Source organism: Phragmites australis, chromosome 18 (assembly GCF_958298935.1).
Source record: "Phragmites australis chromosome 18, lpPhrAust1.1, whole genome shotgun sequence".
In the NCBI taxonomy this organism is placed as follows: Eukaryota; Viridiplantae; Streptophyta; class Magnoliopsida; order Poales; family Poaceae; genus Phragmites; species Phragmites australis.
Genome location: NC_084938.1, coordinates 4,108,389 through 4,125,855, shown reverse-complemented (window position 1 = coordinate 4,125,855; position 17,467 = coordinate 4,108,389). Strand labels below are relative to the sequence as shown.

The following is a 17,467-nucleotide window of genomic DNA, read 5'->3' as shown; positions in this document are numbered from 1 at the left end:
CCTCCAAGGATAGTGTTGCTGCCACCGGGACGTCGGTCGCAACGATACCATCTCTCAGCAAGCGCTAGGTGGCCAAGCTGGATGGAGCCGACGCTGGGTGGAACTAGGGATGACAACAAGTTAGGTCATGGCCGGTGGAGCAAAACCACGTCTAACCCAAAACTAGATTCCAACTCGATCTAAGATTGAAATGGGAAATGGGTAAAATTTAGGACCCATACTCGCACCCATTAGGTGCCCTCAGGTCAGAGCAGGCAGAGCCATGGCGGCTCTGGTCGTGCTCGCCGGTGACGAGCTGAGCCATAGCTCGACCAAAGGAGGGAAACAACGTTTCGAGCATGCGAAGGCGAACTCACCCAAGGGCATTCGACCGATAGGACCTACCAAAGTGTGGTCGAGGATGGTGAGGTGGCATGGAGGAGCGAGGTCGCATGGTGGAGGGCCGACTGTCATCGAGCTCAAGCCAAACGGCCGTGGGCATTAGCATCCATAGAGCGTGGGGAGGCTTTTCGCAGCCTCGGCTGGGTCGGGGATGGTTCGGAGCGGCCGGTTGATGGCGAGGCAGCTCACGTCGGCATGGAGGTCGGCGGATGGAGAAATGGCCGGTGCGACTCGGTGGGCCAAAGATCCAGGATGATGTAGGGTAAAGGGATACATGAAAGGGGTGAGGAGGATGTGAGAGAGAGGGATTGGCCGATGGCTCACCGTGGAGGACGAATTTTGGCAGCGGCGCACGCGGTCCTTTGGCCGGAGGCGGATAAGAATGACCACGGCTGGCCGTTGGGGAGGCCAGACGGTGTGGCGGCGGAGAGGCTGGGCAAGAAAATCGGGAGGCCCGACTGCCCGAGGCTGGGATGATGGGCGAGACAACGAGTTAGGGTGACAGTGTGAGTTGGACTGATATTTTGGGGGACCTTTGGGCACCTGTGGGTAAAATTTAAAACCCAAACCTGACCCAGCCCATTTCGGGTACCTAACCTGGCAAACCCATAGGTGCAAATTTAGACCTGAATCTAGACCCGTCAAGTGCAAAACCCGTAGGTACCCGAACCCACGGATCCAATTAACATCCCAATGCGGAACGATAGAATAACACCAGGAACAATGACCTGCCGAGGGGGGCTAGAGAGGAGAGGGAGGAGGTGAGAGGAGGATGACAGATGTGGTTCACACATGTTCTTTGGAGTTCAGGGGTAAAATCAGATTCTCGCAATAGTTGAAGGAGGGATAATGATCTTTTTTTTTCTCTAAGAGCTTCATATTGGGCTTTATGTTGGTCCATGAGTTGTCCTCCTTTTTTACATGGTTTGTAGACTTTATTTCTATCAAGTAATAATTTCTAAGGTCAGGTAAAAAGTAAGTAATTTTAAGGCATGATGTAGCTTTGTTTTGAAATTTCTCTTAGCAAATCATTTCAGAATTCTAAGACACTTTTATGCCTAATTTTCACATGATTTTGGAGCATACATCTCAAAACCGGTTCAAACGAGAGAGGAGAGATCGAAATGGTTCAAAATATGGAGACACGTACACTAACAAAAATATTTCATAGATTCAAACCAAGAAGTTGAGTCAATGCCAAGCCAATAAAACTATTTGACGATGTCCAGTATGTAACTACCATATCCGCATACACTAGGATTTTTCGTTGTTCTTGGGGCATTTGTTTATCTCCGGGAAGAGGATCCTTAGAGGAATGGAAATTGTCCGTAGACATTCTAGATATCTCGTAAATAGGAAAATTTATCTCCAAGAATAGGAAGAAAGATTTCAGAGGACATACGCTCCCCTATATATACGGAGACCGGGGACCATGCAGAGGACAAGTCACAAGTCATTAGAATCCAAGATACAAGCCATCACACACCCGCAGAAGCTCTGCATCTATAAGCTTTTCACAGCTAGATCTTATTCGACTACACGTAAGGAAGTCATCCAACTAGGTTATATCTATCTAGGCTAGCTACATACCCCTTATAACAGTCCTAAAGATCAATATTCTCTTTGTTTTAAATTAGATGTCCTTTTAGCTCTTCCAAATTGTTACGTTTTATTTGTCCTTATAGGACTTCGAGGTGATATTTGAGCCTTTTTTTTCTAGACTACCCTTGCTGTTGTACTAGTTTTCCTGTGCAGTCTTCTATCAATAAGTGTTTGATCAAATTATAAGGACACCTACCCCCATTAGTAATGTAGAACAAAGAGTTCTATTGCTACCTTCTTTCCGACAAAGCGATTCAGAATGTGATAATAGTGATGTTGAAGAGTAACCTTCCACGATTCTACTAGGCCATGGTAATCTACCGCTGAACTTGGAATGTCTAAGGGTATTAGCCATCACTATGCTCAAATTATTTAGTTTTATGCTTTTATTGGTGTAGTTCCTTGGTGTGATCAAAACATGTGTATTTTCATGTGTCTACTTATCCTATCTCATGTGTCACATGCAAACTTTGTTACCCCTATTAGTTCAGTAGTGATAATAATCAAGAATGCTAAATACATGCATAATCAATCACAACGATGCTGCTCATATGGATTAACATACCATAATCACCAGAATACGTCACATCAAATTAGTTTCAACTTTCAACAAACCATATGGATTAACACAACATAGAGGAACCATATAGAAAAATCAGTCTGACAAAAGAACACATTGTCTTCCATGCCTACTATCACTCAGATGAGCCATTGCAGAGAACTAGATGACGTTGTCTTCCATGCCTACTATCGCTCAGATGAGGCATTGTAGAGAATTAGATGTCCTCACCTTAAATGGCTCTAACAGTTTGCACTAAAGTAGCATCACAAGTAAGTTGTTTTGGGAGACAACCCTTTGTTTCCATGGCAGATTTGTTCATGTGGGGAGTTTTATATCGATTGGATCCCTCGACTTTCATTGTCTCAATCATGCACTGTTGAAGACTTAAAAATATGTGATTTATCTTTGTTGAGGAATACTCGTCAAATACGTTCTCAACAGTGTGAATAAGCTCGTCGACAGATCGCATATGCTGTAGTGACTGAATCGAAATCAATTGCGGTAGTGACTGAATTGAACTGAAAAAACCTAGATCCAGAATCTTAAAATTAGGTGAATTAGGTGGCTGGCACATCAAACGGATGTCAAACCCATCTGCTGAAGCGGCTGCTTGGAATTTTGCATCATTTGGATTCACATGTGTCCTTGCGTTATCCTGTTGAATGTATATCGTGTTGCTACAGTCCCCCCTTGGCCACTCAGCTCGGATTGCTGGTATAACCTTCTCAACCAAGAAAGCTCTACTAATATCCTTATTGGCTGAAGTAATTGGTTTTATTTCTAAAGTCCCAGCTTCTCTGTTTTTGCTTCTTCTCTTTACTTGTTCTTTGGTCACAAAAGGAAATAATCCTATTTTCCCCGAGAACACTTCATTTCCATTGGAATCATATCGAGGACGAGCCAAGGCAACTAAGAAGATGACCTTTTTGATGAAATTCTTACTTTGACAAGTTCGAAGAGGGTCTTCTTCACTAGATGCATGTAATAGCCCTGGGTTTTCTTTGTCATATATAACCACTTTTCATCAATATGCACAATGTTCTGCATATTGACAAATCTTGGTTCATGAGGTAAACTGCTACCCTCCAACATAGATATGCAGAACTGTAGCCGAGTTCGCATGTTTTCTTCCTTAAGATATGGCGTCAGATCTTCTTCTCCTTCACACATCTATGTAGCACTGAATGACTTGTAAAGTTCAACTCTTTAGCTAGTGTCCGTAAACATGTCCTTCTGTTTAGAGGAACATTGCAAAGTTCACTGATATCTAGTTCAATTCTCTTACGACCGCAATTGCCTATTTTCTTGCTCGACACATCAACAACTTCATTCTCTAGAGTATTTTTGACTCGTTTCCAAATTCTCTGTACACTTTTTAGGGGCACTGAGAATAAAGCAGCAACTTCGTTGGTTGTATTCCTTTTTAATTTGCCATTAGCACTTCTCTCCAATAAAGCATTATAGATTGATATCCTTTGTTGGTCTGATAATACCACATTCTTCCTAGCTTGCTGATTAATTAAAAAATTCTCTACAAATCAAAACAAATGGAGCGTATGACATGACCTTATCTTAGAGAGAAAGTGTATGACATGACTGTTTGTTCCATGGAAACAAATCAAAATGGAAAGAGGACTATAAATATTTGAAGGCAGCAAGATTAAGTACCTAGCTCTTCATCAAACCAATAGTCATGGTTTTCATCATCTTCTTCGATCAAATAGCCAGCCTCATCTTCTTGGAACAAATGGTCGACCTCATCTTTTTCGATCAAATAGTCAGCTTCATCTTCTTGAATCAAATAGTCAGCATCCATTAGTTCAACGGGTGGTTCATCAAAATCTGCACTGGACTCATGATTAGAATGGCTTGAGTCATCACATGGATGAGGATTCTTGTTAAGGTCAATGGGATGAGATTCATCTCCATCTCCTGCAGGTGGAAAGTTAAGGTCCAAAGCCATTATTGTCTAGAAACAAGATACTCCAAAATGCAAGTATTTGCTCTGTGTGGAGTACTAGCAATATAACCCTGTAATTTGGCTCTAAGTTTAAATTTTAGTGCTCTCAAATGTGAAATTTTCATACATTAGTTTGCCGCCATGTTGTTCCTTGGTCTTCCAGCGCTGGACGGCTAGACCCTATTAATACGGGTTGTGCTGTTCCTTGGTCTTCTAGCGCTGGACCACAATTTATAGCTATGGAGGGCATATGAGTCAATTCTAGCTGCTCCTTAATTCCTGTGCAAACATCTAAAAGGACAAATAAATCAGAATAGAGGGAGTACAAGACAAATATGACATAGTATTATTATCCTAAGTGAGGCCCTAACCTATCTAAAAACCTTTCTGTGTGTTTCTTTGATTCATCTACTCGAAGCATCCTCCACCTCTTATACAAGTTTGTAAGATCAGTGGTCCACCAATAGTCGACAGCTGATGCCAGCCATGGAGATCATGACAATAAGCATTAAAGATCCTACATAGAACATGCCGCCGACTTCACCCAAACCTATACCGAGGACCGGGTTCTCAAACTATGGGTCCATGACAACTTCACCCCTCCCACTGATGAACCAGCAATCAATCCAGTGGACTTCAATAAAGAATTATTTGGCGATGATTCAGGCGATGAGGTAAGTCACTTCATGGATCAATGCGTCAAAAACTACGACATCGAGTTTGAACCACTCGGCTGCCAAGACAACCACAAATGAGCTATTCACCACAAGTCAGGATCCTCCCCCGTAGCTTTCGACAACATGATGGATTTGTACTCCTCCTCCAGAGGAGATTACCCTTGAGAAGTCTTTACCGTCGAAGATGGGGGTGGCAATTCGGGCAATCATGGTGACAATCCTACAAACTCTCAGATCCCTCATGCTCCGGGTCTAGGCGACGGTTAGCTTCCGCTAGCTACACCTCCCCTGAATCAAAATCCTAATGGAGTGTTGGGTTTGCCATCTCACAACCATCAGGAGGGGGCTTGACGCTATAGATCTACAACGGCGCAGAGGCTCCTCCTTCTACAAGAGACTCTCATGCGCCCCCCGACCACATATGTGGCAACCCCTGTCGGCAAGGGCTGGATGAACTCGGTGATCAACATGATGAAGAAGGTTCTCATTCATGCCAAGAACTCCCATCTGGCTGCCGCTAGTTCTAATTAGGGGAAATCTTGCATCACCCCTTCTCGAGATTGATCGGACTCAGAGAGACATAATTCTCGAAACAAGATAAACCGGGAAGATAACCGAGCAACTAACTGCCGGAGGACCTCATCGGTCAAAGGTCACCCGATCAACGACTTGCACAATGGTTATCGACCGACGAAGACACTAAAAACCCCTAAGGAGGTATCGATCGCTCCTCGACGATCCGATCAAAGGACGTCTCGTCACCACTCTAGCCATGGCCGATCCTCGACCCCTGTGGATAAGACATCCGAGGCCATCAGAACCAAGCATGATGGCATCAACGGGTGCCTAGCCTTCTCTCCAGGTCTACGAAACGTGAGCTGGCCGATAAGATTCCATCTTGGGTTGATCGAGAAATACAACAGGAGCACAAATCCCATTGAATTCCTCCAGATCTGTACCACGACTATCCAAGCGGCTAGGGGGATGAGAAGGAAAAGGCGAATTACCTCACCACAACCCATGAAGGGGCAACCAGTACATGACTGACTAATTTATCGCTAGGGACAATCTACTCGTGGAAACAGCTTTGTGATGTATTAAGAGCAAACTTCCAAGGTACGTACGTTCATCCTAGCACAAAAAACGATCTCTACCATTGTGAGAAAATGGAGAAAGAAACCTTGCGTGAATTCGTGCATCGCTTTAGCAACACTCATAACACCATCCCCAAGTTCAGTGACTATGTCATCTAAACTTTCAAACTTACTTCGGAGGATTTGATATCCTTCATGCCGAGCGTGAGGAGCATGTTCCACGCAACATAGAATCCGCAGGCGTTGCCCGATGGTTATGGTGGTACTGCTGGAAAGAAAATTTATTGTTAGATCAAAAGAAAAAAATAGCAACAAAGAGCATTTGGTAATCTGTTTGGTAGCACTTACCGTGAAGCTGGTCTTGTGTGTCAATCTGCAGCCGTCTTTCTTGTTGTAGTCAGGTTGAACATGAAGGTACTTTCAAAAGCCCTACTTAAAGATGAATCGATTAGGGAGCATTTGAATGTTAGAAAAGTTAAATATGTAAACTAAGTTAGGCAGAACTTATATGTCGAGGATTCCTTTTACAACACTGTAATCATGCTGTCTAAGTTTGCCTTTTGGTCCTACTGGTCTTAACGAGTCAAGGTAGAACACCAAGTCCCAAATGAGGCAAATGACTAGTACGATCCAATGACCACCGGTGTTGTGGGCACCCATCTGGTATTGCATTTTGGAATATTGTTGCATTGCCCTGGCCACATGGTCCACAACACAGTCGAGGTGAAGTTGGATGACCGATATTGTAATGGCCTTAGGGTCAAGACATGCGATGAAATCCTTATTCTTCTTTGTTTCTTTCATCAAGTGTCTATACATAAGAACATAGTTAGATTCAAGACTTAGTGATATTAATTCATGAATATTTAGTCAAGGGACTTACAATGTGAAGATCCGTAATAACGAACATCCAGACCATCAAGGTTGAAGAGGTCGTATAAGTCATTGAAACCCATGATGAAGTAGCTTCGTCATTACTTAAGAGGTGTCGTCGTTTGTACTGCATGACTATGGATGTGGCATTAGTGTCTCTAGAAGCCTGCATGTAGTAATTATGCAGGCCGACACATGCTTTTCCCACCCTTGTTAGGCCATCAACCGTCATCATGGGTTTCCTATATTAGAATTTCATGTTGGAACTAGTCCATGCTGCTCCAATGTCCGTGGACTTCTTTGTCGGTACAATGGCCTTCGACATCTTTTGGCAGGTGCTTCTTAGAGCCTTTCTTCCCAGCCTCCTTTTTCTTCTTTTTTGGACTCTCTGGGGGAGACAGAATTAGATCTGAAAGCGAGGCTGCTGGATGCGGAGGAGAAGGCAGTGAAGCAGCCTTCTCTGGAAGTGGGGGAGCGACAATGGTGCACTTGGAGCTCGTCCAGACTGGGATGCATTGGAGATAACGATGTCACCCCTCTTCCACTGGATCCTTTGACGAAGAGCTTCATCCAGAGTTGTGACTTCATCATTTGGGGGAGCTCCAACACATGATCAGTGGCATTGCTATGTACCATATCCACCGTAACAATGGTATAGCCTGCACGTATCAGAACCGTATGTAAGATACGGACGCCTGGAAGCACCTGGCCCCTTGCAACCTCGATGTGATACCCGCCAGGCCTAATTAAAAGGCTACAGGGCGTGAGTCCTTGTGAGGAACCGTCAAGATAATATTCTAACTAATCACCAAGAGGATCATTATTCATAATCATAACCTTGATGATTAACCAGAATATCATCCCGGTAGTCCCAGCACGTGTTTTGTGTCCAAGATCGGAACACATATCTTTCCAACATATACATCACAACAAAGCTTAAGAAAGAGCGAATAATTAACATTATATTATGGTTCTTAAGCATTCAACAAGTTTTTACAATTTACGACAAAAGAGAGCTAGCAGGCGACTAAAACATGCTCAACTCCTAACCAGCAAAAGGAACTAAGAAGCGGAAGACTAAAAGCTATACAACAAAAAGAGGATGGAGCCATGTGCCCTTAGGCTCCATCACAAAAGCATGCCAACTGAGTAGGATGTACTACCCAAGCCCGCCACCACCCTCGGCAGACGTGAAGTAGCCAAACACCACCTCTTCCTCACCTGCAAATCATGTAGAGCAGTTGAGTACGAAGGTACTCGCAAGACTTAATCCATATAGAGTACATATAAATAACCCGACTCCAAGGATCATGCATTGAGCAATTAGCAAGGAAACAAACACAAGGTTAAGTACATTTAATACGCTTAAGCAACCTAGACATATCTGTGAGCACCTATACTTAACCAACATAAATTGAAATCCAACAATTGGTACATGAGTGTAAAAGGAACCAAAGCAATATATCAGAGCCAACATCAACATTTTCCAACCATCACCCATACCACTATTAACCCACAACGAAACTCTACGATGGTGTACGTGGACAGAAAACATGCTCATGACCAAGAGCGCGGCGTTTCAAAATATTTTTACATCCAGCAGGGGGATACTCGTTTACCCACACGACACGAGGATCATTCGGCTTGTGCCACCTGCTAAAGTGCACACACGGGGGTACTCGTGACTACCTTTTCCAATAAATCTCAACCATTTGATACATGCATCGCTCAGCGCGGAGGTATCCAGAACTACTCCTAGAGCAAACTGGATACCTCTACAAGCCCGTCTGCTCACACCATCAATATTCAAGCCCAAATAATCACAGCTACAGAGGTATTCGGCTTACCTTACCATTAGATCAGCATGTGGTGAGTACGGTAAGTGCTTAAGCCAATGGCTACCAACAGTCGGTTCTTAACCGATGCAAAGCGGTCTACGGGAACCTCCTCCAAGGTAGATGATATCCCTAACACCGCCCACATCTCATCTCATCCTCACCACTCATCGAACCATCATCAATATTTGCAGTATGAACCATGAGTAAACCTATAGCTCACGAGCGATGGAGCAGTCCACCACTCGACTTCTACTGGTGACCTATGCATTGCTAAGCATCTCGTATCACTTTTATATTAACAACCTTATATGAAGCCCAGGTTATAAGGATACGGATTCATCAAGAAGTCAAGGTAGAGATCATGCATCAACATAGGTTCTACCCACATCGACCCGACTTTGACTCACTAAACATGAGAACATACATAAAGCATAATTTATCAATTTAGACTCCACAATTCATTCAAGATTGCAATATGTTTAGATGCTTGTCTTACTGCTCAGGTGACCGCCTGATACTCCCCGCACAACACTCACAGAACTCGGGAAGGTTGGGGCGCCTTCATCCACAGTCGGGTCACGCGCTGGTTCTTCGTTCACTAAACAAGAACGTGTGCAATAATGAGCATGAATGAAGTGCAACAATGTATGCCACCATATGGATATGAAGAAAGGTCATAAAAAGTATGCTTTATAATGCATGAACACTTTTCCCAGTTAGAACAAATCATAAGAAGACTAGCAAAATTAGATTCGTCAATTTTAGACTTGTAAAAAATTAACGGTGAATTAATGAAGTCTTAACCTAATTAATTCATCCCAAAATGCTAATTAATTATTTAACAGCTGGGGACATTTTTAATAGGTAGAGAAGGTTATTATGAAACCAACAAAATTGTTTTCATAATTTTTGTAGCAACGGAGAATTTATTATGAATTTTGCAAGCCTCACATCGCCTGATGAACAATAACTGCAGAGCCTCCGCGAATTTCTGCGGAGACTCCACATTTTTGCGGAGTCTTCGGACTTTCCCGAACAACTGTTCTTCACAGGGAAAAATGGCCAATTTGATTTGCGAGCTTCTCCAATCCAAAGAGAGACATGTTTGAGATAGTTTAGAGAGTCTAGAATTCACTTATCAACCTAGCAACACGATTCCTAACTCAAATCTCCCCAAATCCTTTAATTTAGTCCAAACCCTCAAGAACTCATAAACTTCACTATCCTAACTCCAAATTTGAAATCTATCCAACAAAAACACGGATTCTTGCCATGGATGCCTAGGGGACTCACCCAAGATACTTTGCCGAGCTTGGGGACCGTCGGTTGAATGAAGAAAGCTCGAAAAGAGAAAGAACACTGGTGCTTCTTGTGCTTTAACCATGAACACCAAAAGATATCAAAATCGACTCGAATCTTTTGGGAAAACGAAAATAAATTGGAGGGATAGATAGCTTAGGAGCTAAGGAACGTGTGAGTACCACATGCATACCTTGATTCCAAGTCTTGAGGTGGAGTTTTGAGGGAGAAGGAGAGAGTGCTTGAGAGAGAGGGAGAGAGTAGCTCGACTGCTCTTGTGGCCGGTTGAGCACGGGTGGGAGCAGGAGGGAGGGAGAGAGAGAGAGAGAGAGAGAGAGAGAGAGAGAGAGAGAGAGAGAGAGAGAGAGAGAGAGAGAGAGCAGGTGGGGCTGCTGCCACTTTGAGTGAGTGAGGTGTGGGGCTGGGTGGTAGGTCCCATATGTTAGAGAAAAAGTCCGTTTCCACTACGAATCACATTCTTTTCTCTCCCGAATTTCTTTCTCTCATCCAAATGACTCGGAAAAAGTGCTCTAGTGTGCTTAAATAATTTACCTCCAAACTAATTATGACGCTAATGATGCATGATTAAGCTTAATCATGTGATTACGGAATTTGGGACGTGACAGCCCATCTAGCAGGTCAATCGTATCTGGCTCAGTCACGGTAGCAGCTACTTGTTTCTCAACCTCCTTAGAAGCACAACTACTCTTCCCTACAGCTCTGGGGCTAGCTTCCCGTGGCATAGAAATCTGTATTCCCTGTGATGGAAGCTGCGCAATGATGCTTGCGTAAACTTTCTGGGTAATATCCCGTGTAATTGCACCCATGTCCACTGCAGACCTCTTCCTATTCTTATACATCCCGATGTCTTCAGGAAAGCCATATTTCCAGTCCTGAGAACTTGATACACCACACACTCGACCTGGGTGCTCTGGGTTTCCCAGTGCCGTTGTGAGAACATCATGTTCCTTGATCCCAATGAAATAACCATGGCTGGTTGCGACTGCCTTTTCTTTGACTTTTTCTGTGACTAACTGGGTTTCGCTGTTTCTAAATGTGATTTCCCCGCTTTCGGACAGCTCACCCCTTGCACGCAAATATGATCGCGATCATCCCTAAAATTGAAACCAAGGATTCTTGCGGCCTTCTCTGACTATTTTTTTGTCCTCTCCCTGCAATTTCACCCTTTTCCTAGCATACCTGGTTGCGCCGGTCCTATGGTTATGCTTGTTCTTAGCCCGAAGCTACTTCTTCTCCTCACTCTCTATTTTGAACTACTCAAAGTTCTTCATCTGCACAAAAGCATCCCAATCTTACTCTTTCAAGTGCTTGTAGCTCTCGAAGGGCGCCACCCCTTTAGCCAAGTACTGATTCACAAGCTTGCTCTTAAAGCTTCGGTGAAGTTTTGCGATCGTTTTCATTACTGCATTGGCCACGTCGATCATTTGACGCTCGTTCATGTTTCCAGGGTACCCCAGATACTCCTTGACGATATTATCAAACAAGTCCCTCTTTGCTTCGTCACTGAGGTCATCGAACTTAGTCGTTATTGGCACCATCTCCCGAGCAATGAGCCCTACGACCCTCCAGAATCTATTTAGGGCCTTTTCATCCATGGGCAACCCGTCAGCATCGATTCCTATGATGCTAACCATGTCCGTTGGCCACTGTGTTTATATCCTTAGCTTTTAGGCTCGTGCACCACTACCAGTTGTCTGGCTTGGAGACTGCGCTTCACCATCTAGAGAGAAAACAAGAGGAGTTGACATAAATAAAAATATTCCTCCATTCAACAAGTATAAAGTGCATTAACTCATATCAATACATCTTCAGCGGGATTGTATTCTTCGTCACTTGCCCGATGTCAACTCTCTCGCTCACACAGAACAACGCTCGAGCTATGATACTGGCTTTTACTGCTGCCAGAGGAGGACGTTGGGTGCGGGCTTGGGCTCCTATCCACCCCATATTGTGCTGGGGCGGCCTCTAATCCTAGCATCCTCTGTGCTTTTGGTTTCTCAGGAGTGACAGTCCTCTTCTGTCCCATGAAAATCAAGTGTAGTATATTCTGTTCTCAATAAAGGAAAGAAAAGGAATCAAGATTACTACAAACTGCTCATATTACTATAAACTTGCACCTTAAGTTGTCATCGCTCAAGAGAGGTGGTGAAAAAACACAAACAAATAAGCCGAATCAAGAAGTTATGGTCTTTGCAATCTTGCTATGGTAATTCAGAGAGGTAGCCGAATCAGAGTTCATATATATATATAATAAGAGCATGAATATTAAAAATCCACAAATAACATAACAAGAGCAAAACTGAACATATATCATATACATGATCATGGAAATATAAGTTGTTCTCGTAAAAACATATAGAACATCAATCATGTATAGATAATTGTAGAACTGAACAGCAGGATGTGAAGTTAACATTTTTTTTGTCTCAGAAAATTCTATCCGCTAGCTCCAAAACTATAAAAGTTTGCTCCCAAACTGATCTCTAATCAAATCACAAATTGAACAAGCAAATGAGATCACACCTAGATAAAGATCCTGAGCACAAATTCTCTGAAAATGCTACTGCTTCTTGGACATGGATACTGAGAAGATGCTTGCGCACTAGAAAAAGAATCAAGCACTTGTATACCACAAGACTAGCAGCATGACAGACCAGTAGGGCTAAAACCTCTATTATTGAATCAATAATATATACCGCTCATCCATAACTCAAATCAACCAGATGTAACTCAAATTATGGACAACAATAGAACATGTCCAGGAGATCAACACAACCAGACAGTAAACTGATTGACTACAAAGCCTAAAAAATTGGTATGTAAGAACCGACCAACATGAATCAAAGTGCAAAAATAGCTACTGCCCGGATCATCCAATAATCAGAGAACTACTCAAGATCTCATCTATTGTACTCAACTTGCTAGTTCAATTTTCAATGTACTTGATCATCATCAAGCTAAAGAATGTACAACTATGCTATTCAGTGCAAAAAGAATATAAAAACTCAAAGTGCAAAAAGAACAAAATCATTCACCATTCTACTAATAGCAGTATTGACCACCAGAGGGCAACAACAAGCTCCTCCCTTAACCAAAAACAGTATCAAGTACCAAGGCCAACTAATAATTTGAACATCATCACCTAAATGATGATGAGTAGACTACTGATGATGCACCAAACCATCAACTCATTAGGGGAAAGAAGCATCAATGGCCGACAATACTTGTGAGCAACATAACAGGGCAGCACATGGCCACAATATCAAATAACTGAGATGCTAACCATCATCCACCACAAGACAACAATGTAGGGGCCAACCATCTAGCAGCAGGACACTCAAATTCATTAATAGCCGGCCAAAAATTTACTAGCCAAGCCATTGATACACATAAGAGCATAAACACTGCATCCATGTCATCAGCTCACAAAAGGGAACCAAGACTATCAACAGTAAGTATAAGTATAACCAAGACTATCCACCAGTGACCTCCAACAAACATCATGATTTGCCATCAACCACACAGCAGATCTAGTACAAGATGGGGGAGGAGATAGAGGGGGAGGAGCGGGGGCGTACCTGACAGAGATGAGGGTGGGCAGACACTAGACTCAACGCAGATGGGAGGTGGACACCGAGCTCGATGGAGATGGGGGCGGCGACTCGTGGTGACGGCAGCGGGTTCGAGGGCGACAATGCTGCTCCAACTGTGGTGGGGCTCCGACGGGGGCAGAGAGGGCTCGGGGGCGATTGCGGTGATGGGTTTGGTGGGGCTCTGACGGGGGCGGAGAGGGCTCGAGGGTGACTACGGTGATGGGCTCGACGGTGACGGTGACCGGCTTGATGGAGGGTGACGGTGATGGCGAACTCTAGTGCGCATAGCAAAAAGACTTAGGCAAAATGAGAGTGTGCATGTGCGTGGACTAGCTAGGGTTATATACATACAAGTCACAGGTGACGGGTAATAAATGTCATCCGTCACCTATGAGTATCGCCCGTCACTTATTGTAAGTAAAATGTGACGGGTGATATTCTTAACCTGTCACATTTTACTTCGACTCGGCCTGTACATATGTAATATATGGGTGATATTCTTAACCCGTCATCTTTTACTTTGACTCGGGCTGTACATGTCATATGTGATGGGTTATGTTATTTACCCGTCACCTATTAGTTATAAAAGTGACAGGTTAATAATATCACCCCTCACATCTTAGAAATTTAAATAACTTGAAACATAAAATTCAAATTTGACCTTAATATTACAAATTCAAATAAGTTGACATTAATATTTGACACTCAAATTCAAATTCGTCATTTCCATGCTTTCTTGACATGGATCCCTTCGTTATGGTCGGAGCGCAGGTATGGAGCTTTCTCGGTCAGCGAAAGGCGTGACACTATTGCAGTAGAAAAAGGGGGCATTTCATCGAATTGATTGAACTCCTCCTCATCAACGACGTTTGCAATTTCGACGATATGTCTTTTCTCAAAGAGAACCACATAGTATTTCTTCTTTGTTGTGTCAGTTACATAAAAGACTTGACGAACATCTTTAGTAAGTATGAAGGGTTCAGACTTTTATCCAACATGTTTGAGATCAACGCTAGTGAATCCATACTTGTCATTAGTGACACTCTTTGCCCTATTTACCCAACGACACCAAAACAAGGCTACATTGAAACCTAAGTAGTTCAGCTCCCAGATCTCCTCTATTTGATCATAGTATGTGCCCCTCTGTATGTCATTCTTATAAGCATTTATACGAACATCACTGTTCTGATATATGCTCTTCTCATTTTGAGCAACCGCGTAAAATATGTATCCATTTATATCGTACCCTTAATATGTCATTGTGTATATAACATCTAATGTCAGTTTTTTTTATCAGAGCACTTGTAGGAGTACTCGATTATCTGATTCGATCTTGGAACTAAGTCGTGAACCTTTGCATATCTTGTCTCGTAACCCAAACCAACCCTGATACACGCAACCAAATATATCATTAAACTCTCACTGGTATTTGGTTTGTGGACATGAGTGGATAGGATCATCCAATTGAATTAAAGAGAATATTCTCTTACATGCTATATGAGCTGAGCCGTCCTAAAAACTCGGACAAGGCCATCCACGGTCTTGTGCTAGCTAGCTGTTGTGTGTACTGTGTGTTAATGTTTTTTATTTAACTCACGATTTTATCTAGAGTATTAGAGTGGTTTAAAAATTCTAAATATTTTTTATAAATAAACTAGGGTTCACTAAGTATAGAACAATATGAACCGGTGAAAGGAGATTATCTGGAACCTACGAGAACAAACCGTAATTTCACATTTGAAGTACCTTCCTACTCTAATTTTACTGAGAAGTAGAGTTCAATTCCCACCAACTACGAACAAGCAACCTGATAAACACTTCAATCTATGATTTTCTTTTTTGATTACAGCACTGATTTCTACCGAACACTCAGTAACAGCACACGGGGCATCGGATTAGCCCATTCTCGTTGCAGTCCGGGCACCGCCGGAAGAAGCCAGCGAAGCGGCACCCCTCGTCGTCGACGAAGACCTTGCAGCCGCCGTGGCACGTCTCGCATGGCAAGAACCGCGCCTCGCCGCACGACGCGCACGCGCCCACGTGCCCGGGCCTGCCCGCCGGCGCGGCCTCGCACCCGGCCAGCGCGCGCGCGAGCTCTCCGGCCTCGTGCAGCGCGCGCACGTCCTCGGCGCCGCCGAGGTCGTGACGCCCGTCCACGAAAACGCGCGGCAGCACGGGCCCCACGAAGTCCGCGCCGAGAAGGTCGCGGAGCTCGGACTTGAAGGCGGCGTGCATGGACACGTCGCGCTCGTCCACGCGCACGCGGTAGCACCGCAGGATGGCGCGCACGGCGCGGCCGTCCTCGAACGTCCTGCGCACGCCGCGGAGGCTGGTGAAGTACAGCACCACCGCCTTCCCCGCGTGCGCCGGCCGGCGCCTTGGCGTCGGCAAGTCGTAGTCCTTAACGTCGGGGGCGTCGTCGGCCGTTGCCTTCTTCTTCTTTTCCATCTGTTCATGGAACTCGTCGACGCGCGCGCGCATGAAGCCCGTGACCTCCGGTATGCCGCGCGCGGCTGGCGTCCCCATGTCAGTGTCGCAGGTCTCCTCCGTCGGCCCCCGCGGCGACGGGTTCTCGTGCTCCGGGTAGAGAAGCGCCGGGTGCGACGGCGACGGCTCGTCCACGGTCTGCCGGAAGCCGGCTAAGATCGCCGGGTCAAGGTCAGGCGCCGGCTGCAGCTGCGGCGAAGACAGCGCTGGTTCTTCTTGCCATTGCGCCGTCCACGACGAAGCCGCCGTCGCGGCATCCTCGAGGTCGGTCATGACCGCTGCCGGCGTCCTGGGCGCGTCATGCCTCCCCTCCACCTGCGCCGCCGAATCCTCACCGGGGAGCCTATCCTCAGCCGTGGCCTGGTCATTGGCGCCTCCCTTCATATTCTCCTCGAACGGCAGCCTGGTGTATGCGTGCACGCCGTCGTGCCCGCCGCGGCACATGCCGAGGGAGGTCAGCGCCGAGGCGGCGCGCGGCAGGGACCGCGAGCGCAGGCCCTCCCGCCGCTTGGCCGGAACCGCGGCCGGCGGTACCACGCCGCCGCGCGCCTCCCTCGAGCTGGAGCACCCCATCGCCGGACGCGAAGCCAACGCACGCACGCACGCAGGTGGTTAGCTCCTCGTCTGCATGCGCACCAACACGTGCACGGGTTGGTTTGATGAAATGGGAAGACAAATATAGGGCGTGAACTGGTGAATGATAATATGGGTTGGATTATGATTAGGATTTGCTTGTATTTTAATTGCTCAATTAATCAATGAGTTCTTTGGAAAACGTATAAAAATTGCTGTTTAGGAGGAGAGTAATGCTCCAGCTAAAAAATATGTTTACTTACCTGACTGATACGGATGGCAACAACCTTACGTGCTGGTTTTGTCACACTGGGCAGAGATTGTTGTCATCCACGTCAGCACGCAACTAGAATTTTTTTAAACACTTTAGGATGTCTTTAGTTTTGGAGCCCTGCTAATTCGCATGCGAGCACCTCAACTCAAGCACGATTTTAGGGAAGAAAATTCTATACGATCGGATTATTCAAAAGACCTCTTCTTCTAATATGATATGTGCCTTTATTTTTC

General features: G+C 44.9%; 1 protein-coding gene across 1 annotated transcript; it reads right to left on the bottom strand.

Moving 5' to 3' along the window:
* Positions 1 to 15,769: 15,769 nt before the first annotated feature.
* On the bottom strand, positions 15,770 to 16,960 carry LOC133899456 (uncharacterized protein At5g39865-like). The gene has a single exon (XM_062340443.1). The coding sequence runs from the start codon at positions 16,958 to 16,960 to the stop codon at positions 15,770 to 15,772; it is 1,191 nt and encodes a 396-aa protein (XP_062196427.1).
* Positions 16,961 to 17,467: the final 507 nt, after the last annotated feature.

Bases quoted from the DNA above. Each gene is read 5' to 3' on its own strand.
- LOC133899456 (XM_062340443.1), bottom strand. From the start codon at position 16,960: ATGGGGTGCTCCAGCTCGAGGGAGGCGCGCGGCGGCGTGGTACCGCCG.